At 43.2% G+C, this 22,735-nt stretch overlaps 1 protein-coding gene across 1 annotated transcript in view; it reads left to right on the top strand.

Annotated features, from left to right (window-relative positions):
* ADGRL3 (adhesion G protein-coupled receptor L3) overlaps window positions 1-22,735 on the top strand; it is a 707,807-nt gene that overhangs the window by 570,653 nt on the left and 114,419 nt on the right. The window contains exon 18 of the mRNA XM_063128914.1: window positions 2,417-2,637. Within this exon, the coding sequence (XP_062984984.1) occupies window positions 2,417-2,637 (221 nt within the window). The remainder of the gene's footprint in view (window positions 1-2,416; window positions 2,638-22,735) is intronic.

The following is a 22,735-nucleotide window of genomic DNA, read 5'->3' as shown; positions in this document are numbered from 1 at the left end:
CCAATTTATTCTTAATCCAGTAGCTTCTTCAAATTCTCTCAATTGTTGTTTAATTCTATCTATTTTTCTTATTGGATTCTTAATAGTCAATAGGGTGTCATCCGCAAACATATTCAATTTTATTTTCCTTACATCTCCAATTCCTTCTATCTCTCCATCATCTCTTATTGCATTCGCCAATACTTCCATAACCATTACAAACAGGACCGGCGAGAGCGGACATCCTTGTCTTGTACCTCTGGCTAGTCGTATCTTATCAGTGAGTCCATCGTTTACCACCACTACAGCTGTATTTTGGGAATATAACTGTTCTATTATAGTTTTAAATTTATTTCCAAATCCCATTTTATCTAGAATAATCTTTAATGCCTGCCAGCTCACACAATCAAAAGCCTTAAAAATATCCAATGCCAAAATTCCTGCCTTAATCTTTGATTTTTTAATCGCGTGTATTGCATTTAAAACTCTTCCCACTAAACTATGCATCTGTCTCCCCACCACAAATCCACATTGGTCTTCTCCTATATATTCTGATATAAATTTATTTAACCGTTTCGCCAAAATAGATGAAAATTTTTGCATCTTGATTTATTAATGAAATAGGTCTATATGAGTCAGGGATAGTCAAACCTTTATCTGGTTTTGGAATTAATATTATCAATGAGTGTTCCTATGATTCTGGTATCTTCTCTCCTTGTAATATGGCGTTGTAAAGTTTCAATAATTTCGGAACTAAAAACTCCTTAAAAACCTTATAATATTCTGATCCTAAGCCATCTGCTCCCGGTGATTTACCCACTTTCAAATTATCGATTACATCTTCAACTTCTCTTTGAGTTATTACCTTCTCCATTTGCTCTTTATGTTCTATTTTTATTCCCTTCTTTATATACCTTTCTATATAGTCCTCCAACTTCTTTTTTTATATATATCTTTACCCTTATATAATTCCTGGTAAAATTTCTGAAAATTTTTTATTTTATCCTTCATTGTATGACAATAATTCCCTTGATTATCCTTCAATGCTCCTATCCCATTCCTCGCTTTTTCCTTTTGTGTGAGTCTGGCAAGCAATCTAGAATTTCTATTGCTGTTACTTTTGAAACTCTTATACCTGTAACAACATTTTTGTAAAAAAACACCACCAAAACAGATTACCCTCCACTCATTCTTTTTCCACTTGAAGACTTATATTATTTTTCCTTAACTTAGTATCTACATCTAAATCATTGTAACTATTATTCCCACCTTCATCTTCTTCACCAAAATCATATTCCAATAATTTAAGGACTTTTATTACATTTTCTGGTTGCTTTCTATTTCTGTTCATGTTTGTTCTATTATTTTTTACTCTGTTTTGGAACATCATATTTTTGTTTTCATTATCATCTGATTTTTATTCCAGAATTGGGAACCTAAAGGATTCCCCCTCCCCTCTTTTCTCAATAGTAGCAAAAATTTATGTTTTAAGGCTTTGGGTTCTATGTCAGATTGCTGGAATTCAAGTGCAAATAATTGGATTTCACTTATAGTCACTAAATTATTATATTCTGCTCTTTCTGTCTGCCTGGTTAGCCAGTCTCTTTTTACGTAAATAATGTTATATCCCACTTATCAAGTATATACTGTTCTTACTAGAATTAAATAATCAGAGAAAAATCATTTCTTGACTGTCATTCAATTAATATGTTATTCATATATTAATACAAATTAAGGAAAATTAATTGCAAAAGAAATAGCAGAGAGCAAAGTTAATAGAGGAGTAGAGGCATGGAAACCTTCACAACCAAACATTTCAATTAAATATGCAAGATCATTCATTCATATTCATTTATATAACAGAAACAGCAAAAAATGAGAAGCATGAACCTCAAATTGGTTTCAAGCAGTATTTCCCCAAAGCAAGGAAGGGTAGCAGCTTAAAAAGAGAACAGCAACAAAGAAAACTATTTGCAATGGACATATTCTAAATCCATCAATTAGCATCCCTTGCCTCTGTGCATTGCATTTAATCATTTCTCATGAAGTCTTTAAAGCCGTATGGAAGAGAAAGCAAAGGTGTTCCAAAAGCAATTACTATGGAAAGAAGTTATTTGCTGTAGCATTAAAAAGACACCTACTGTTTCGGAAAGATAGACCAAATAAAGTAGTGGGAAACATTTTTGCAGGAGTGCCCACTAGTATTTCCTACCTCTTGGAGTCATCCATGCCATGCACCACACACCCTATTGCCTCCACCCCAGTTTTAGTCAAGTCGTGGAGGTGGGGGCAGATTGGTGGGCTGGGCCCTCTCTGCCCCTCCCGGTGATGTGAACATTGCTAACTAACATGAAATTTGCCTTTTTCACCACACTAGATTAATGTCTTGTTAAGGTTAAAATAATTGCTTTTATGCTTTGTCTTTTTACTCTCCCAGATAGCCTGTGCTGTGTTTGCTGCCCTCTTGCACTTCTTCTTCCTCTCTGCTTTCACCTGGATGTTTCTGGAGGGAGTACAGCTTTACATAATGTTGGTGGAGGTCTTCGAGAGTGAACATTCACGTAGAAAATACTTCTACTTGGTTGGCTATGGTGTGCCTGCTCTGATTGTAGCTGTTTCGGCAGCAGTAGACTACAGAAGTTATGGCACAGGAAAAGTGTGAGTTTCATTTTGTGTCCAATTTGTGGTTTAGGGGAATCTGAGAAACCAGTACTAGTGCACCTGGACAGTGCTGGAAATAAACAGCAAGGAGCTGTTTATTTCCAGGAGCTCTAGTCACAGTAATGGGAAGTTTCTCTGTTCTTCTTACTAAAGTGTCCATGCGCAATGTAGAAGAATGGGACCCAGCATCTAGAATCCTTTAAATCCTCTAGAGGGGATTTATCTCTGTTTGTCCAAGTCAGAAGTTAATGAAGAAACTGTCTATGATATAATGCTGCATTTGGGTTTAAACAAGCTAACCAAAACTACTGCTCTTACAGTTCTGATTCTGAAATCCTAATTAAAGAGGTGAGGGAGGTACTGGCAGTTACTTAAATGAGATTGTGGAAAACACAATTTAGATCAAAGGCTCATAGTTCTATGTACACTGTTAGCAAATGGAGCATTTCATCTGATTAATTAGTCCAGATGACTCCAAAAGCCCTAGATGTCTTAGCACTAGATTCGCCAGTGCCAGTAGGGTGATATTTCATCCATCCACAACTAGAGAGAGGACCTTTACTATAAAAGGGAGGCTGTTTGCCACTTTAAAAGAAAAACTAATAAAAGGGGAAATGGTGGTAACTATGTGATGCATTTGGCAATAGGGTACACTTCTAGAATTTCAGTACAACTTGTGGCTGAATTTTTGACACATGAAAGTATGAAAAGAGCCACTGCTTCTATCCGGAAAAATCTCATAGCCTGACAACAGAAGGTAGATAAAAGGCCCCTGTTCTCACTGAGGTAGTAAACTAGTACCTGAGCTGTATTGCCTTCATTAAACTGTGGAGTGTTCTTCCATGAAGGTTAGGATTCTGGCCTAAGATTCTGTTTCACACACTAGTTTTCTATCTGGAATAGAGGGGGGGGGTGCGTGTGCAGAAGCAGCTGAAAGTATCAGATTTTATTAAAGAGCATTCAATCATGTGAACCTTAATCTGCACTTTGAAGTAGTGCAGTCTGCATAGAAGGTTACCACCATAATGAGAACCAGGCCAACATATGAGGTTTGTCCATGAGCCAGAGAATGGTGGGGCAGTGCCCTGTGTTAATTAAACAATTACTGGGTTCAGATGAGCTGTGGTACCCATGGGCACCAAGTTGCATCTGCATCCCCTGATTGGGAGATGTTGTGTTGTACAAATCCAGTGAGTGTAGGTTATGGAAGGATTATTTAAACCTCACCTAACCCACACACTTGCCATATTTGCATGACACAACAACTCTTGAGCAGGGATTGCATATTCAGAATGGTAGCCACACATGCCTAGCATGCACTGCAGCCTCATGGCTGAAATAACGGCTAACTTAAATACAATGCAATCCTTAATTCATTATTCAAAAAGCCTTTTTAACTTACAAGCTGAAATACTGCTAATAAAGCTAGAAGTGTCCTCAGTCAAACAAACAGTGACTGAAGCTTTTCTTCTGTTCTGAAAATTGCTTCTTCATTTACAATTGCAAATCTGTTAATGTCTTTATTATTAATGAAACCCAAATCAAAGCAGACTTTGAGTTTTCCTAGACAAGGCTGTTAACCCACTTTATCTACTTCCAGTTTTGTCACATAATTAAGGTTGGATCTATTCACAAAGGGCTTTTTGTTTCCAGCCATTCCTACTTTCCACTACATAGCCACTAGGTGGCAATGTGGTATAGCGGAATAATGCAATTACACTAATTGGGGCTTGCAGTTGTTTTGAGATGAAAAAAAAATACTTCATTTTCCCTGCTCCAAACCATACCACCATAGAAGTAGTCTTAAAAAACAGAAGTGAAACTGAAGAGCATGATGTTGTCTAAAAAGCACACATAAACAACTGTGAGTGAAGAACAACTAGCACACAATAAAAGCCTCATGTAGAAAAGCCTTGTATATGCTACTGTACCATATCCGAAAACTGTCTTTGATTTTCTTAGCATCTATTGCTGTAGAAATGCTTATGTTTGTCTGTGTTAATCTTTTTATTATTTCCAAACACCAATAAATAAAAACACTGCAGAACAAAATATAATACATATAAACAGACTCACCCACAAAAATCAAACAAAACAAAATCAAACAAACAAAAAAACACAAAATAAAATGTTCTTCCAATATTCTCCCCAGCAAAAATATATAACAATGTTGTTATTATTATTATTCTTACTCTATCACTGTCAAATCCAAATCTCTAATTTCTCTCTCAACATTTTCTACACTATTGGTTGAATCCACAGATATACAGGTCATCTTTCTCTCATCCCCTCCCCTCCTAAAGTTTACAAAGGGTTCCCATTCACTTATAAATCTTACAGTCGATTTTTCTCTCATTATTGCCGTGAGTTTTGCCATCTCCGCTAGCTCAGACATCTTCAGTAGCCATTCCTCTATTGTGGGCACTATTTTGCCCTTCCATCTTTGTGCATATAGCAGTCTTGCAGCTGTCGTCATATATAAGAATATAGTCCCATAGTTCTTTTTCATCTGCTCATCCATAAATCTCAAAAGAAAGTATTCCGGTTTCAGTTGGATATTAATTTTTAGGATTTTTTGGATTACAGAATGGATTTGTATCCAGAAAGTCTTTCCCTTTTTGCAGGTCCTCCCTGCATGGTAGAATGTCCCTTCCTGCTCTTCGCATTTCCAGCACAGTCCTGATGCCCCTTTATGCATTTTAGCCAATTTTGCTGGTGACATATGCCACCTATACATCATTTTGTAAAAAAATTCTTTAAGGTTGGTACTTAACGTAAATTTTAGCCCTCTTGTCCACATATTTTCCCATTGTTCCATTGGTACACTATATCCCATATTCTGGCCCCATTTTATCATACATTCTTTCACTTGTTCTTCCTCCATCTCAAACCTCAATAAGAGTTTATAAATTTTAGCAATAACACATTCGTCGTTTGTACATAATGCCCTTTCTGACTTCGTTGTTTCAAAGCCGCAGGCTTTTTAAAATCAATTTTAAACCTTTCTGACATTTGCATATATTCAAACTATTGACATGGGTACCCTTCTTTTGTCAACCGTTCTCTTGACTTTAATTGATAATCCCCTTGCCACGGTTCTAAAATATCACGGTATGTCCACCAATTGTAACTGCCTGTCCTCTCCCTTCTTTGATATGCTTCCTGCACTGATATCCATAAAGGCGTTTTTTGACATAGTCTAGATTTATATTTATTCCATATTTTCAGAATAGCACGCCGTACATAATGGTTGTTGAACCCTATGTTAACTTTCAATTTCTCATACCATATATAACCATGCCACCCAAATCTCAAGTCATGTCCCTCTAAATCCAATAGTCTTTTATTTTTCAACAGTATCCAGTCTTTCATCCATACCAAGCCACATACAACAAAGTATAATTTTAGATTTGGCAAACCTAGACCCCCTTTCTTTTGCATCCAGTAATAATTTATATTTAATTCTTGGTGAAATGCTTATGTTTGTCTGGCCTCAGGGTTTGTATTCTTGGCAATTCAATGGTGTTACAATAACTGGAGACAGGTGTCCACTGCGCACTTGCAAGTATACCAAGCTGCTTCCAGATTCTTGGCATGTCTCACTTGGGTGTAATGGGGGAGTGGGAATGGGGGAGAAATTTGTTTGATTTTGTAAACTGACTTAGTTTGTGCTCCTTGAACTAGAACACAGTTGTCCGTCAGTTTTTGCACTTCTCTGAATTTCGTGCTGCAGTTCTCTGATATCCCACATGAGCAGTTGTTCTCATGAAAATACACACACCCAGCCAGGGATGCACAAATTCAAAGTAATCGGTTTCACTTTCTGAAAAATTCAATTTTTTAATTCTCAAGTTCTTTCCATCCTATTTTTGAAGGAAGTTGTGCACTTTGGTAAGTTCTTATAAATAATAAATCAAACTAAGTATTCACCCAAATTCAGTAGGTACAGCTAATCTCTGTTTAGAGTGGAAAACCCTTCCTCATGGAGGCAGAAAATTAATGTCCTTTAAACACTCCTGAAAACATATCTTTTCACAGAGGCTTTCCCTGAGCTATAATTTATTTTGGTTTTATATGGTATTTTTAAACTTTTATAGCATATGATCTGACTTGTATTTATGGTTTTAATTGTGAATTGCCCAGAGAGCTTCGCCTATTGGACAGTATAAAAATGTTATCTCTGCCTATAAAGCGGAAAGTATGTGTGTGCAATGTATGTCCAGAAATGTTTGCCCACTTCCACATGAGTTAGAAACTTGAAATTTGGCATGCTGATAGGTGTGGTTGTACAATGTACCAGAAAAATCTAAAAACACAGAATTTTGGGGGTTTAAATATTTTTAAAGAATTTAATAAAAAACAAGGCTTACACTTACAACTCCTGGCATGCCTTGGGCAGAACTCCCAGCATGCCTTGGGTAGGAGGTCAGACTTACTGGCCTTTGGCACCATTGTGAGTGCAGAGGCGGGTTCTATGGAGCACTTGGTGGGTGAGAAGCACAGACCGAGGCACTGTAACAGACCCTTCCACTAGGCCCTTCGCATAAACCCTTCTCAGGCCAATCACCACCACTTGAAAACCTGAGGGAGGGTTAAATAAAACCTTTCCCCTAGCTAGGAGGTAAACAGGTTTAGTATTGGATCTCTCTGAATATACTGTGGGAACACTCTGGTGTGGGTGTTTAATAACTATAAGGCAGGTAAATAATGCCAAGCTGACGTGGTATTTGGTAGCTAACAAAATAATAATGTTTATTGTTATTTAAAGGAAAGGAAAGGAAAGGAACCTCTCGTGCAAGCACTGAGTCATTACTGACTCTTGGAGGGATGCCAGCTTTCGCTGACGTTTACTTGGCAGGCCTTATAGTGGGATGGTTTGCCCTTGCCTTCCCCAGTCATTATTACCTTTCCCCCAGCTAGCTGGGTACTCATTTTACCGACCTCGGGAGGATGGAAGGCGGAGTCGACCCGAGCCGGCTGCCTGAAACCAGCTTCCGCTGGGATCGAACTCAGGCCGTGGGGAGAGTTTCAGCTGCAGAAACTGCTGCTTTACCGCTCTGCACCAACTTTAAATAAATACTTTCAATCCTGCCTAATCTAAACTCTCCACACACCAACTACCTCACTGTCTTCACACCAATCCTAAGTTCCTAGAATCCAAACACCTCAATAAACAAGTCTCTCACACTCACTCCTCAGACTCACACACCTCACAAACTTATATACTCCTCCCCCACCTATTCCATCATAAGCCACACCCACTCAATTCTAACATTCCATACTTACCAGACATACTAATCTAGACATATACAAGATACTAAATTGTGGGGTAACGCCACAGGTGCCACGACTCTCAGCCGCTTACCTCACCTCCCTGGCGATGCTACTCATCAACACTCTATTAAGGAGCAGCATCGGCAACAGAGGACGTGGGCACCTGTGGGCTGCCAAAGGCATGCTGGGAGGCATAGTACTGGCATGCAGAGTGGCCAATTTAAAATGGGTTAGTACCTGCCAAGAACCCTAAGCAAAGATGGTCGAGTGGGCCATGGAGAGCTGTGGCTTTAAGGCAGCCCTGGCCTGCATCGGGGGGTGGGGAGAGAGAGAGAGAGAGAAGAATTTAATTACCTCACAGGCCTAGCACCAGCCTACATTGTAGGATTGTCATGAGGGTGAGAGAGAGGGGGGAAAGAATTTAATTCGTTGAAAAGTTAACTCACCGGCCTAGCACCAGCCTACTACTTTAAGATGATTACCTCGCAGACATATATCTTAGGGGGCCCAAGCAATGCCAGGTATATCAGCTAGTAAATAAATAAAATAAATAAATTGTGCCTGCTTGCCATCTAGCTGTTAAAGATGAGGAGTCTTCCAAAAACTAAACAAAAAAGAGGTGGCAACCCTAATCCAGCACCTCGAATATGGTGGAATACACAGAGATTGAAACGCAGACTTTTAAGAGGTAAGAACTCAAAGCCCTCTGCCTAGATGGACAAATCTGTTCGTTCTTCATCGTGGTCTCTATGCATCACACATATGGGCTCTGCGCCTGCGCTGAGACCCAACTGGAACCTTCAATAGCTAAGCGAAACGTTTTTGGGCGGGAACCCCTCCCCCCACGCTACTGCGCATGTGCCGTGAGTTCCCGCCCTTACCTCAGTTCTTCGTCGTCCGCCATCGTGCTCAGACTTAGAAACCAACCTCTTAGCGTTTTTTCACCTTTTTCCTCAGAACTTGCTTCTATTCTTCTGTAAATATCTTCTTTTCTCTTCTCTACTCCAAGTTAAGTCTCCCATATATATATATATATATATATAAATTATATCGTAGTTTAGTAATCCCCTCAGCGATCATTCGGTCGCGGGCGCCTAGGGTGCATGGCAGTTAAAGCTCCGTTCCAAAAGTGCGTGAAGTGTGGGGCTAAGCTCCCACCGACCGATGGACACTCCTTGTGCATACTGTGCTTAGGTGAAGGGCACAAGGTGGAGGCCTGCCACCATTGTATGGCCTTCACGAAACAGACCCGAAAGAACAGAGCTGACAGACTGCGTTCTATTCTGTGGGGAAAAGCCCTCAGAGCTACCAATTCAACGAAGCAGAAAAAATGGACAAGCCCACGTCTAAAAAGACCGTTGAGGACGAGCAAAACACTGAAGTGTGCTGATTCGTAATCTCAGACAAAACAATGGCGGACAATAGGGCATTGATACCCCTCACGCCAGGGCGCTCGTTGGCCAGCTCCGCGGCTAAAAAACTTACCAAAAAAGCCCGGACGCCAAAAGCCTACGAAATGGAGAAGAGAAAGAAAAAGAAGAAAAAAGAATCAGATAAGTCCTCCTCAGGGTGCACTGTGGCCTTGCTACCGACAGCCACCGCAACTACGTCGGTACCGAGAGCCTCGCTACCGACAGCCACTACAACTATCTCTGTACCGAGACACCACTCTGTACCGACGCTGGTTCCGACAGCTACTGTACCATTCCAACAAACGCCCATAGGTTCAATTTCTGAGGGAGAGATACGCGATTCGGTCTCAGTAACCTCAGCACACCACCCAACAAGGCCTATGGAGATGGAGGATGTTGGTATAACGACACACCAATCACCAAGGCCAATGGTCCTTACAGAAAGAGCCCACTCACCTAGACAGGAATGGGATAGATCCTCTCAGTACTCAGAGTCCCGATATAGGCAGGACTACTATGAATGGGAGTACCATCGCCCATGAGATTACTTTGCAGGGGAACGCAGATATCACCAGTACCCCTCAGATACTTTCTTTCCTCAGCCTCCGCCTCCTTCCAGGACTTTTCTTGTTCCAATGGCTCCTCCTCCACCGCACCAGGCTTCGCCAGCGTCGAGTCGGCACCGTCGGGACCATGCATCTCCAATACACCAGCCGTATCTGCTATGGTACCGATGCTGCAAGAGCAAGCTATAGAGCCACTCCAGCAGCACTTACAGCTTGCCAGACCCTCTTCCCCTGAGGAAGATTATCCATCTGACTCTGAGTCAACATTTTCAATTGCTCCCTCAGTACCATCGCCCGAGGACGCAGTACACACACAGGATCCTGCCTCACCGTCAGAGGACATGGGCCGGTTCTCTGAACATATCTTAAGAATGGCCCGGTCACTTGGTCTCGACATTCAGCAACCTACCGAGCCCATAGATGACCCCATCTACGATGTTTTTCATACTGACACAAATGCAGCAGTGGCTATTCCTCTTCCTCCGACTCTAAGGCAAACGGCCCAGTTATCCTGGAAAACTCCAGTGTCTACGCAACCGACGTCAAGGAGGATGGAAACAATGTACAGGATTCAAGAAAAGGATGCTGGATTCTTGTTCCAACATCCTAAACCTAATTCGATTGTCGTCGAGTCTGCCCAGGGACGGTCGCAAAGGACCCATTCCGCTCCAGTAGACAAAGAAGGCAGGAAGCTGGACCTAACAGGGAGAAAGATCTACTCCTCTTCATCGCTCGGTATCAGGGCCTCCGTTTACCAAACAACAATGGCCCAGTACCAACTGTTCCTCTGGGAGAAAATTGGGTCATTATGTGACTATCTCCCAGAGGACAAGAGAGAATTGGCGAGGGTGTTCCAGTCGGAGGCTTCGGCCATAGCCAGGCAACAACTATCTACTGCCAGGCACCAAACCGACTGCCACTCCAAATCCATGATGGGCGCCATATCCCTGCGGAGGCACGCTTGGTTGAGATCGGCGAATCTCACCAACGAAACCAAAACAAGAATAGAAAACTTGCCTTTCGATGGCGAGGGGTTATTTAATTCTAAGACGGACGAGGCACTTGATTCCATCTATAAAGCCCGCACTACGGCAAAAAAGATGGGCTTCACTGCACCTGTACCCCAATTTAGACCAAGGCGCTGGACAAGACCACCTGTCCAACAACAGCAGCAGCGTCCTCACTATCAAGGACAGCCGAGACAACAACATCAGCTACAGAAGAAAAGACCCTATCAAGGCCGCTTCCAGTCGGACAAACACCAGCCTGACTTTGGCAAAAAGGAGCGGGTTTGACTTCTGTGCCCCAGGTCTACCACCTTTTGCAAACCGCCTAGCACCCTTTTTCCACCTATGGGAGTCAATAACATCAGACTCCTGGGTGCTCACCATCATCAAAGAGGGGTATGCCATCGAGTTCAATTACCTCCCTCCTCCTTCGGGAGTGAAAGTAACAGCGCCTTCCCCTCCTCTGCTTCTCGAGGTACAAACCTTACTAACGAAGGGAGCTATCTCCCCTGTACTAGCAGACCAAATCAATCAGGGGTTCTTTTCGCGTTACTTCACGGTCCCGAAGAAGGATGGGGGTCTTCGACCAATTATGGATCTCAGGCAATTAAACAACTACATCACCCCCAAAAAATTCCGTATGACAACGATTACTTCTATACTCCAGCTCCTACATACGGGGGTCTGGTTCGCGGTGGTGGACCTGAAGGATGCCTACTTCCACATCTCCATCAGGAAGTTGCATCAAACTTACCTGCGTTTTTCCATCGGGATACAACAGTTCCAGTTCACCGTCCTTCCCTTCGGGTTAGCAACGGCACCAAGGGTCTTCACAAAGGTGATGGCAGTAGTGTGTGCTCACCTACGACAAAGATATATATATATCTACCCATATATAGACGACTGGCTCCTGGTAGCGGAGAGCAGCCACATGCTCCAGGAGAACATAGCCATGACTCTCAACCTATTGGATTCTTTAGGACTCTGGGTCAACAAGGACAAATCCATCTTGACCCCACAGAGGAGAATAGACTTTATAGGGGTGACTCTATCGTCCCTAGACGGAAGAGCATATCTCCCTGTATCGAGAGCAAAGACTCTTCGCGACCTGATACTCGATACTGAAAGCCGAACAAAGCTTTCGGCATGGACAATCCAGAGACTTTTAGGTCTAATGGCAGTGACCACCGCAGTGATCAAGTTCGCCAGACTGCGAATGAGGATCTTACAGGGTTGGTTTTTGAGGATGTTCGACTTTCGACGCAATGCCCACAGAACTTACCTATCGATCCCGAGACAAGTACGTGCATCCCTGAAGTGGTGGCTGTCGATGGGAAACCTTCTAGAAGGAGTTCCTTTTCAGCAAGAAATGCCCTCGATAACGATTACAACCGATGCTTCCATGAGTGGATGGGGAGCGCATTGCAACTCCCTTACTGCCCAGGGTCGATGGCCTTCACACCAGAAGGAAGAGCACATCAATCACCTGGAGCTGCTGGCTGTAGAGAATGCAATAAAGACCTTCGCTCAAATTATCGAGGACCGAAATGTGCTGATCGCGACGGACAACACCACAGTAGTCTGCTATATCAACAGGCAGAGTGGAACTCAATCACACCCTCTGACCCGGTCGGCACTCAGAATTTGGAATTGGTGCATAAAAAGAAATACTCACCTGACTGCGGTCCACGTAGCAGGCAAAGAGAACATCGTTGCGGATTTCCTCAGCAGGTCCTTCCACACCGACCATGAGTGGGAACTCGATACCGAGGCAAGGGAAGATCTGTTTCGATACTGGGGGTACCCAGCCGTCGATGTCTTCGCCACCGAGGAAAACACAGCCTGCTCCAGATTCTGCAGCAGAGCAGGAAGAGGAAAGAACTCTTTAGGGGACGCGTTTACCAGAACGTGGAAAGGGGGGATCTACTGTACATCTTTCCCCCATTTCCATTGTTGACAAGAGTCCTAGCAAAGATCCAACAGGACAGGTCGAACTGCATCCTCATAGCACCTGGGTGGCCTCGACAGGCTTGGTTCCCACATGCCCTTCGGCTATCGAGACGGAACTTCATCAGACTTCCATTGGTACCGGGACTGTTATCTCGACACCAGGGCAAGGTGCGACACGCAGACCTCTCGACACTCAGGTTGACAGCGTGGAGCATAACCCCAACCCCTCTCCCTGTACCGTGAGCCTAACAGTTGATCAAGTATTGCTAGCATCAAGGAAATAGTGAAGCAGAAGTTGAGGGGGCAGGATTGCAGTTTGAGATTGATAAACAAATGGTCAAAGAACACCTAAGTTCCTTGAATGAGTTTAAATCTCCAGAGCCCGATGAACTGCATCCTAGAGTAATGAAGGAGCTAGCAGAAGAACTCTCAGAACCTTTGTCTATTATCTTTGCAAAATCATGGATGATGGGTGAGGTGCCGGATGACTGGAGGAGGGCTAATGTTGTCCCTATCTTCAAAAAGGGCAAAAAGGAGGAACCTGGGAACTACAGACCAGTCAGTCTGACATCCATCCCTGGGAAAATTCTGGAGCAGATTGTAAAGAAGTCAATCTGTAAACACCTTGAAATCAATGCAGTGATTACTAGAAGCCAACATGGATTTGTCAGGAACAAATCCTGTCAGACTAATTTGATCTCATTTTTTGATAGGATAACCTCCCTTGTGGACTGTGGGAATGCTGTGGACGTCATATATCTTGACTTCAGCAAAGCTTTTGACAAAGTACCACATGACATTCTGATTAACAAACTAGCTAAAAGTGGGCTAGATGGAACAACTATTAGGTGGATTCACAGTTGGCTACAGAATCGGACTCAAAGAGTACTTATCAATGGAACCTTCTCAAACTGGGGAGAGGCAACGAGTGCGGTGCCGCAAGGCTCAGTCCTGGGCCCAGTGCTCTTCAACATTTTTATTAATGATTTGAACGAGGAGGTGCGGGGAACGCTGATCAGATTTGCAGATGACACAAAATTGGGTTGGATAGCTAATACCCTGGAAGACAGAAACAAACTTCAAAGTGATCTTGATAGGCTGGAGTGCTGGACTGAAAACAACAGAATGAAATTTAATAGGGATAAATGCCAAGTTCTACATTTAGGGAATAGAAACCAAATGCACAGTTACAAGATGGGGGACATTTGGCTCAGCAATACTACAAACGAGAAAGATCTTGGAATTGTTGTAGATCGCAAGCTGAATATGAGCCAACAGTGCGATATGGCTGCAAGAAAGGCAAATGCTATTTTGGGCTGCATTAGTAGAAATATAGCTTCCATATCACGTGAGGTACTGGTTCCTCTCTATTCGGCCCTGGTTAGGCCTCTTCTAGAGTATTGTGTCCAGTTCTGGGCTCCACAATTCAAGAAGGATGCAGACAAGCTGGAGTATGTTCAGAGGAGGGCAACCAGGATGATCAGGGGTCTAGAAACAAAGCCCTATGAAGAGAGACTGAAAGAACTGAGCATGTTTAGCCTGGAGAAGAGAAGATTGAGGGGAGACATGATAGCACTCGTCAAATACTTAAAAGGTTGTCACACAGAGGTGGGCCAGGATCTCTTCTCGATCTTCCCAGAGTGCAGGACACGGAATAACGGGTTCAAGTTAAAGGAAGCCAGATTCCAGCTGGACATCAGGAAAAACGTCCTGACTGTTAGAGCAGTGCAACGGTGGAATCAGTTACCTAGGGAGGTTGTGGGCTCTCCCACACTAGAGGCCTTCAAGAGGCAGCTGGACATCCATCTGTCAGGGATGCTTTAGGGTGGATTCCTGCATTGAGCAGGGGGTTGGACTCGATGGCCTTGTAGGCCCCTTCCAACTCTGCTATTCTATGATTCTATGAAGCCATCAGCAAGGAAATCTTATGCAGCTAAGTGGCAGAGATTCCTAATGTTTGCTTCGGGAAGCAATCAAACAGCAGAATCCTGCCCTATTTCTACAATACTCAAATACCTGTTGACTCTGTACCAACAAGGTCTCAAAATGTCTTCAATTAGAGTTCACTTAGCTGCGATTGCAGCTTTTCATAACGGCCTCGATGGATTCTCACCTTTCACTCATCCTCTGTCAAAGACATTTCTAAAGGGCTTGAAGAACACGATACCGACAATTAAGGAGATCGTTCCATCGTGGAGCCTGTCGGTAGTCCTTCAATCATTGACTAGAAAACCCTTTGAGCCAATGGCTACTGCAAATCTTAGACTTTTATCCTTTAAGACTGCTTTTCTGGTGGCTATAACCTCTGCGAGACGTGCTAGTGAGCTTAGAGCTCTCAGGATAGACCCTCCTTATATAATATTTCATAAGGACAAGGTTGTCCTGCACACAGACCCGACATTCCTACCTAAAGTAGTGTCAGCTTTTCATGTGTTTCAGGACATTGTCCTTCCAGCCTTCTTTCCCAATCCAGCAACAGCGATTGAGGCATCGCTTCACATGCTAGATGTGAGAAGGGCTCTCGCCTTCTACAAGGCCAGGACTGAGAACTTTAGAAAGACCAAACAGTTGTTTGTTTGCTATGGAGAGCCGCGTAAAGGACTCCCTGTATCGTGCCAGCGGTTGTCACGATGGATTGTTGAGACAATCGAACTGGCTTACTCACTGTCAAAATTAAAGCTATTGCAGCCGGTGACAGCTCACTCGACTAGAGCTGTAGCAACATCTGTTGCATTCAACAGAGTAGTTCCTCTGAGAGGTGTTTGTAAAGCGGCAACGTGGTCCACTCCATCCACATTTGTCAAGCACTACAGTTTGGACACTCGTGCTCGCCAAGACTGCTCCTTTGGGAGGACCGTGCTCTCTGAAGTCTTAAGATGATGCACCAACCCATCCCCAGGGTATGTCAGCTTGCTATTCGCCCATATGTGTGATGCATAGAGACCATGATGAAGAAATGCAGGTTGCTTACCTGTAACTGTAGTTCTTCGAGTGGTCATCTATGCATTCACACAACCCATCCACCATCCCCACTTGGTGGTATACTATATATATATATATATATATATATATATATATATATATATATGTGTGTGTGTGTATTTGTGTAAGATACAATTTATTACATTCATATGTTCATGTTTATGGGGGCACGATGTCGGACTCCTGTAAACTGAGGTAAGGGCGGGAACCCTCGGCACATGCGCAGTAGCGTGGGGGGAGGGGTTCCCGCCCAAAAATGTTTCGCTTAGCTATTGAAGGTTCCGGTTGGGTCTCAGCACAGGCGCAGAGCCCATATGTGTGAATGCATAGATGACCACTCGAAGAACTACAGTTACAGGTAAGCAACCTGCATTTTTTCTTTCTCCCGCATTCCATTTTTTAATCTCTTACCATCCCATGTATGAATAAATACGTGGATTTTTGTTTTGATTTTTAAGGAAACAAAGCCAACGAAATTCTAATCCATCTGTAGTTGAAAGCAACAGATTTAAGAGCAATGCGCCCTAACACCAAAGCCCTGGGCGTCCCCAGAGCCACATTCTTCGGGATCCACCCCTTATAAGGCAGGGCAATACTGGACACTGGTTCAACTTTTCAATTCCTTTGTGATTTTGGACTTAGGAAATGTCGTTCCAGTCAGGGTAACGGCAACACAATCAATGGCAATCACAGATTGGTTAGTTTGGCTGAGATTCTGGCCTTTTCGGAGGCAACAGCAGGTTTGTTTGAGGAGTTGGTTCCAGGTTAGGGCTACTTATGGATACATGTTTTGTATGATTAGAGGCAAAGACAGGGGAAAGTGTGGGATTGTGAAATGGTGGGTATGTTTGCATTTTTCTACTGCTATCTCTAATTACATTCACTTTTTGCTTTCTGATTCCTTTGTTAGTTGGTGAATATGTTGGTGTCATTTGAATGCATGTAGCACCTAGTGAAATTTTGTCTTCATCATAACAGTTAAATTTTGTCTTCATCATAACAGTTAACAGTTAAAGCTGCAGGAGTCCTGCCCTCTTGACCAGATACAAAAGAGAGGAGGGCACCTGCAGCTTTAACTATTGCGATGAAGAGGGAATTTCACCAGATGCTGTGTATGCATACAAATGACACCTGCTGAAAATCCCTCTTCTCTACAACTGTTAAAGATACAGGAGCTCTGTCCTCCTTTTCATATGGTCACCCTAAAAAAAGAAGATTCTTAAGCTGGGTTTCTCCCCCCAGGTTTTGCACAATTATGGCCTGAAGAAGGCTCAGCTCTCTGTTATGTAGAAGTTAATAGAACTAGACGTATAGCATTTGAGAACTGCAGCTGATAGGTGTTGGTTTTCCACTATCCTAAGTAACCGTTCAATTTTTTGAATTGCTAGAACTCCATACTTTTTAAATACAGAGGAGCATTTATGCGCACTCACTTTAATGTGCTGCTGTCTGCTTTACTAACTGGCTGATTCAATACGATTCCATTCAATGAACAACTTTATCCTTGTGGAATTAGAGAAATAGAGTCTGCTGGATATGTTCCCTTATACTGCAGTTTGTTTAAATTGCTCAAAGAGAGGCTTATTCTCCTTTCAGTAAGAACTCTATCCAAAAGACCCTCTGAAACTCTGGTAACTTTCTGTTTTTAGGGGATGGATCTATTACTGAGCGGGTATCTAAAAAAAATTCTCCTCAGTACAAATTAGAAAGAACTTTCTTTTGGATCCTCTTTATTTATGTTTTTATTGTTGTACTAGCTTGTTTACGCGCCATTGCTTGCCCCCCCCCTAAGATATATGTCTACGCGGTAATCATCTTAAAGTAATAGGCCAGTGCTAGGCCTGTGAGTTAACTTTTAAACGAATTACATTTGTTTCTTTTTTCCTCTCTCACCCTGACGACAACCCCGCAAGGTAGGCTGGTGCTAGGCCTGTGAGGTAACTTTAAAACAAATTAAATTCTTTTCTTTTTTTCTCTCTCTCTCACCCCCGATGCAGGCCAGGGCTGCCTTAAAGCCACAGCTCTCCATGGCCCGCTCAACTATCTTCTGCTGAGGGCTCTTGGCAGGTGCTGGGAAGCCTCCAAGGGCAGCCAGGTTGCCTCAGCCTGCACTTTTCACCCACCAAGTGCTCCAGCAGGAGGAAGTACTGAAGCACCACGGCCGGCAAGTCTGGCCAAGCCAGTCCACGCTGCACTGTGCTATCAGTGCCCGTAGGTAGGCCATGAGGGAGCCAGCCAGCTGACTGACTGACAGTTAGCTCAGTCATTGCTGTCAACGACGGGGCCGAGCTGCAACCTCCCCCTCCCGATGGTGCCTACTAGTGACCGAGGCAGCCCACCCCGGGCTCTCTCCCTTCAGGCCCAGGATTGTGAGCCTCTTCCAGATGATGGCTGCCAAAGCCTGGTAAATCTTCCTCCCAAGGCATGCTGGGAGTTGTAGGCGCAAGCCTAGCTCCCTGAATAACATGTTAATCTTTGAACACCATCTGAGGTGTAGTGGGAGACAACTGGAGAGCGGGCCTTCTTACTTGTGGCACCCTGTTTATGGACTTCTTTTTCGCATGAAGGCTTGCCTAGTAACTGCATTAATAGCTTTCCAGTGCCAAGTGATTTTTTAAATTTATTTATTTTAACTTGATGAGATTTTTTATGCTGCTTTCCCCCCACCTGTTATAACTAAACCACAACATTCCAAGGCAGATGCAGGAATTACTGAATATAGTTTATGACTTTTATGTAAAACCTGATTATACTATTGAATCAGAAGAGTGAATGGAGGAATGACTGATAGCGGAGGCTAGAATGGAATGGTGGGTGGAGTTAGTGGCAGTTGCAGAAAGTCAAGTAGAAGGAGAACAAAGACAATTAGTGAGAGGTCAGGAAAGTGGGAGCTGAGTTAGGATTGAGACATAGTGACCTGGTTTGCTCACCCATACTTTCTTTTAAATCAGACACTCTACATTTCAATACTACACCTCCCAGCATGCCTTTGGCAGCCCACAGGTGCCCGTATTCTCTGAGACATCCTCTTGTTGCTGATGCTGCTCCTCAATAGAGTGTTGAGGAGTAGCATTGCTGAAGAGGGGAGAGAAGTGGCTATCGGTGGATGTGCCCAGCTCTGGCCAATCCTGCTGGGACTGCCATGGCCTGTGCTTCTCACCTGCCAAGTGCTCCACCAAGAGCCTGTACTGTAGGCCCAGGCCTGGCACTTTCCCCCTTCATCAGGTCTGTTTCTGGGCATGCACAGAGTGCGTCCCCTTCCTCCCTCCCTCTTAAGGGCGAAGGCCGTGTACTTGCTTCCCCCAGATTCTGAGAAAACAGCAATATCAGAACTGAGTGCATGTTTGGCCCCTCAAAGTCATGTTGTTGTATCTAGTTACAATTTTAAAACCACGCAGCGGGCAGGAGGAGGCACTGCAAATGGACACAGCCCATTCATGTGGGCTGTTTCCTTTTACGTGGAATTAGGTTGACTGCTCAACACCAACCTTAGGAGTCGGAGTTGTGAAAGACACATGGCTGTAACCTGCCCATGCAGTCACAATGGCGCCAAAGGCCAGTAGATTTTTCTGGTACATTGCACAAACAGACCTATCAGCATGCCCAATTTCAAGTTTCTAACTTATGTGGAAGTGGGTAAAGATTTCTGGACAAACATTGTACACACATACTTTCTGCTTCATAGGTAGATATTTATCAGTTTTATTGTATTAGCTTTTATTGGTCTATGATCAGAATAAAAAATTAATTTAATTAATTAATTAATTCAAACACTTTAAATTTTTGAACTGCTCAGAGAGCTTCAGCTACGGGCAGGTGTAGAAATATAATTGAAATGAAATGAATGCAATGAGACCTAACAAACCTAAGTACAGAACAGAGGTTAACAAGTAGGCCAGTCTGGTGGGAAAACAACCCAGTATGGCCACCCTCAATTAGTAGCTTATCTTTTGGAAAGAGAGGATACAGATTAAGTATTGGTTTGGGTTCAGTTACTTTTAATCATAGAATCATAGAATAGTAGAGTTGAAGGGGCCTATAAGGCCATCGAGTCCAACCCCCTGCTCAATGCAGGAATTCACCTTAAATCATTCCTGACAGATGGATGTCCAGCTGCCTCTTGAAGGCCTCTAGTGTGGGAGAGCCCACAACCTCCCTAGGTAATTCATTCTATATTATTATTATTATTGTTGTTGTTGTTGTTGTTGTTGTTGTTATTTATTATCATTTATATCCCACCTTTTTTCCTCCAAGGAACTAAAGGCAGCATACATAATCCTCCTCTCCATTTTATCCTCACAACAACAACCCTTTGAGGTAGGTTGGACTGAGAGTCTGTGACTGGCCCAAAGTCACCCAGTGGGTTTCCATGGCCATGTGGGGACTAGAACCCAGATCTCCCGACTCCCAGTCCAACACTTTAGCCACTACACCACACTGGCTCTGTTGTACTGCACTGACAGCGAGGAAGTTTTTCCTGATGTCCAGACGGAATTTGGCTTCTTGTAACTTGAGCCCATTATTCTGTGTCCTGCACTCTGAGATGATCAAGAAGAGATTCTGGCCCTCCTCTGTGTGACAACCTTTCAAGTATTTCAAGAGTGCTATCATTTCTCCCCTCAGTCTTCTCTTTTCAAGATGAAACATGCCCAGTTCTTTCAGTCTCTCCTCATAGGGTTTTCTTTCCAGACCCCTGATCATCCTCTGAACTGTCCTCTGAACCCCCTCCAGCTTGTCAGCATCCTTCTTGAAGTGTGGTGCCCAGAACTGGACACAATACTCAAGATGAGACCTAACCAGGGCCGAATAGAGAGGAACCAGTACCTCACGTGATTTGGAAGCTATACTTCTATTAATGCAGCCCAAAATAGCATTTGCCTTTTTTGCAGCCATATTGCACTGTTGGCTCATATTCAGCTTGTGATCTACAACAATTCCAAGATTCTTCTCGCTTGTCATATTGCTGAGGCAATTGTCCCCCATCTTGTAACTGTGCATTTGGTTTCTTTTTCTTAGGTGTAGATCTTGGCATTTATCCCTATTAAATTTCATTCTGTTGTTTTCAGCCCAACACTCCAGCCTATCAAGATCACTTTGAAGTTTGTTTCTGTCTTCCAGGGTATTAGCTACCCCACCCAGTTTTGTGTCATCTGAAAATGTGATAAGCATTCCCTGCACCTCCTCGTCCAAATCATTAATAAAAATGTTGAAGAGCACTGGGCCCAAGACTGAGACCTGTGGTACCCCGCTTGTTACCTCCCCCCAGTTTGAGAAGGTACCATTGATTAGCACTTTTTGAGTCCAATTCTGTAGCCAGCTGTGGATCCACCTAATAGTTCCATCTAGCCCATTTTTAGCTAGTTTGTTGATCAGAATGTCATGTGGTACTTTGTCAAAAGCTTTGCTGAAGTCAAGATATATTATGTCCACAACATTCCCACAGTCCACAAGAGAGGTTACCCAATCAAAGAATGAGATCAGATTAGTCTGGCAGGATTTATTCTTGACAAATCCATGCTGGCGTCTAGTAATCACTGTGTTGTTTTCAAGGTGTTTACAGATTGACTTCTTTATGATCTGCTCTAAAATATTCCCAAGGATGGATGTCAGACTGACTGGTCTGTAGTTCCCAAATTCCTCCTTTTTGCCCTTTTTGAAGATGGGGACAACGTTAGCCCTCCTCCAGTCATCCGGCACCTCACACGTCTTGCACTGTCTGTTGACAATGGTTCTGAGAGTTCTTCTGCTAGCTCCTTCATTACTCTTGGATGCAGTTCATTGGACCCTGGAGATTTGAATTCATTCAAAGAAATTAGGTGTCCCTTGACCATTTGTTTATCAATCTCAAATTGCAATCCTTCCCCATCAGCTTGTACTTCACTTTTGCCAGGGAGGGGGGGGCATAGACTCGCTTTTGAGAGAAGACTGTGCCAAGTAGGAATTGAGCATTTCGGCCTTTTCTTTGTCATTTGTTATCAATTTGCCATCCTCATTAAACAGTTGAACCACCATTTCTTTCCTCTGTCTTTTACTATTCACATACTTGAAGAAAGCTTGTTTTGCTGCTTTTAGCTCATTCTCAGCTTTAGCCTTCCTGATGCCATTCCTGCACTTCTGTGTTACCTGTCTGTACTCTTCTTTTGTAGCCTGGCCTTCCTGTGTCATTTTTTGTTTTCAGATCATCTCTAAGCTTTTTGTGGAGCCACATAGGTTTCTTCTGTTGTCTCCTGTCTTGGAATTGTTTGTAATTGTACCTTTAAAAATTCCTTTTTAAAAAACTCCCACCCATCTTGGACTCCTTTTCTCATTATGGCCATTTGCCATGGAACCTTTCTTATCATAGTTCTGAGTTTATTAAAATCAGTTTTCCTAAAATCCAGAGTACGTGTATGGCTACACTCAGCTTTTGCTTCCTTTAAAATCAAGAATTCAAGTCTGACGTGGTCACTTCCCCTCAGAGTTCCTGTAACTGGCACTTTATCCACTATGTCATCCCTATTGGTCAGTATCAAGTCAAGGATAGCTGATCCTCTAGTTCTTCATCGTGGTCTCTATGCATCACACATATGGGCTTTGCGCCTGCGCAGAGACCGAACCGGAACCTTCTATAGCTTAGGGAAACGTTTTTGGCAGGAACCCCTCCCCCACGCTACCGCGCATGTCCATGGCGTTCCCGCCCTTACCTCAGTTCTTCGTCGTCCGCCATTGTGCCTAGACCTGTAGAACCGAACCTCTAGCATTTTCTCTCATAATTCTTCATTAACCTTTTTCAATCTTCTTCTTCTTCTCGATTTCTCTTTATATTCTTCTCTTCTCTTCTTTCTGTAAAAAAAAAAAGTTTTTCTCTTCAGCGACTTCGGTCACGGGTGCCTGAGCCGTATGGCAGTGAAGGCCCCATTCCGTA

This window comes from Elgaria multicarinata, chromosome 6 (genome assembly GCF_023053635.1).
Source record: "Elgaria multicarinata webbii isolate HBS135686 ecotype San Diego chromosome 6, rElgMul1.1.pri, whole genome shotgun sequence".
NCBI classification, from domain to species: Eukaryota; Metazoa; Chordata; class Lepidosauria; order Squamata; family Anguidae; genus Elgaria; species Elgaria multicarinata.
Note: the sequence above shows the minus strand (reverse complement) of the source record. Positions and strands in the feature narration are given on the sequence as shown.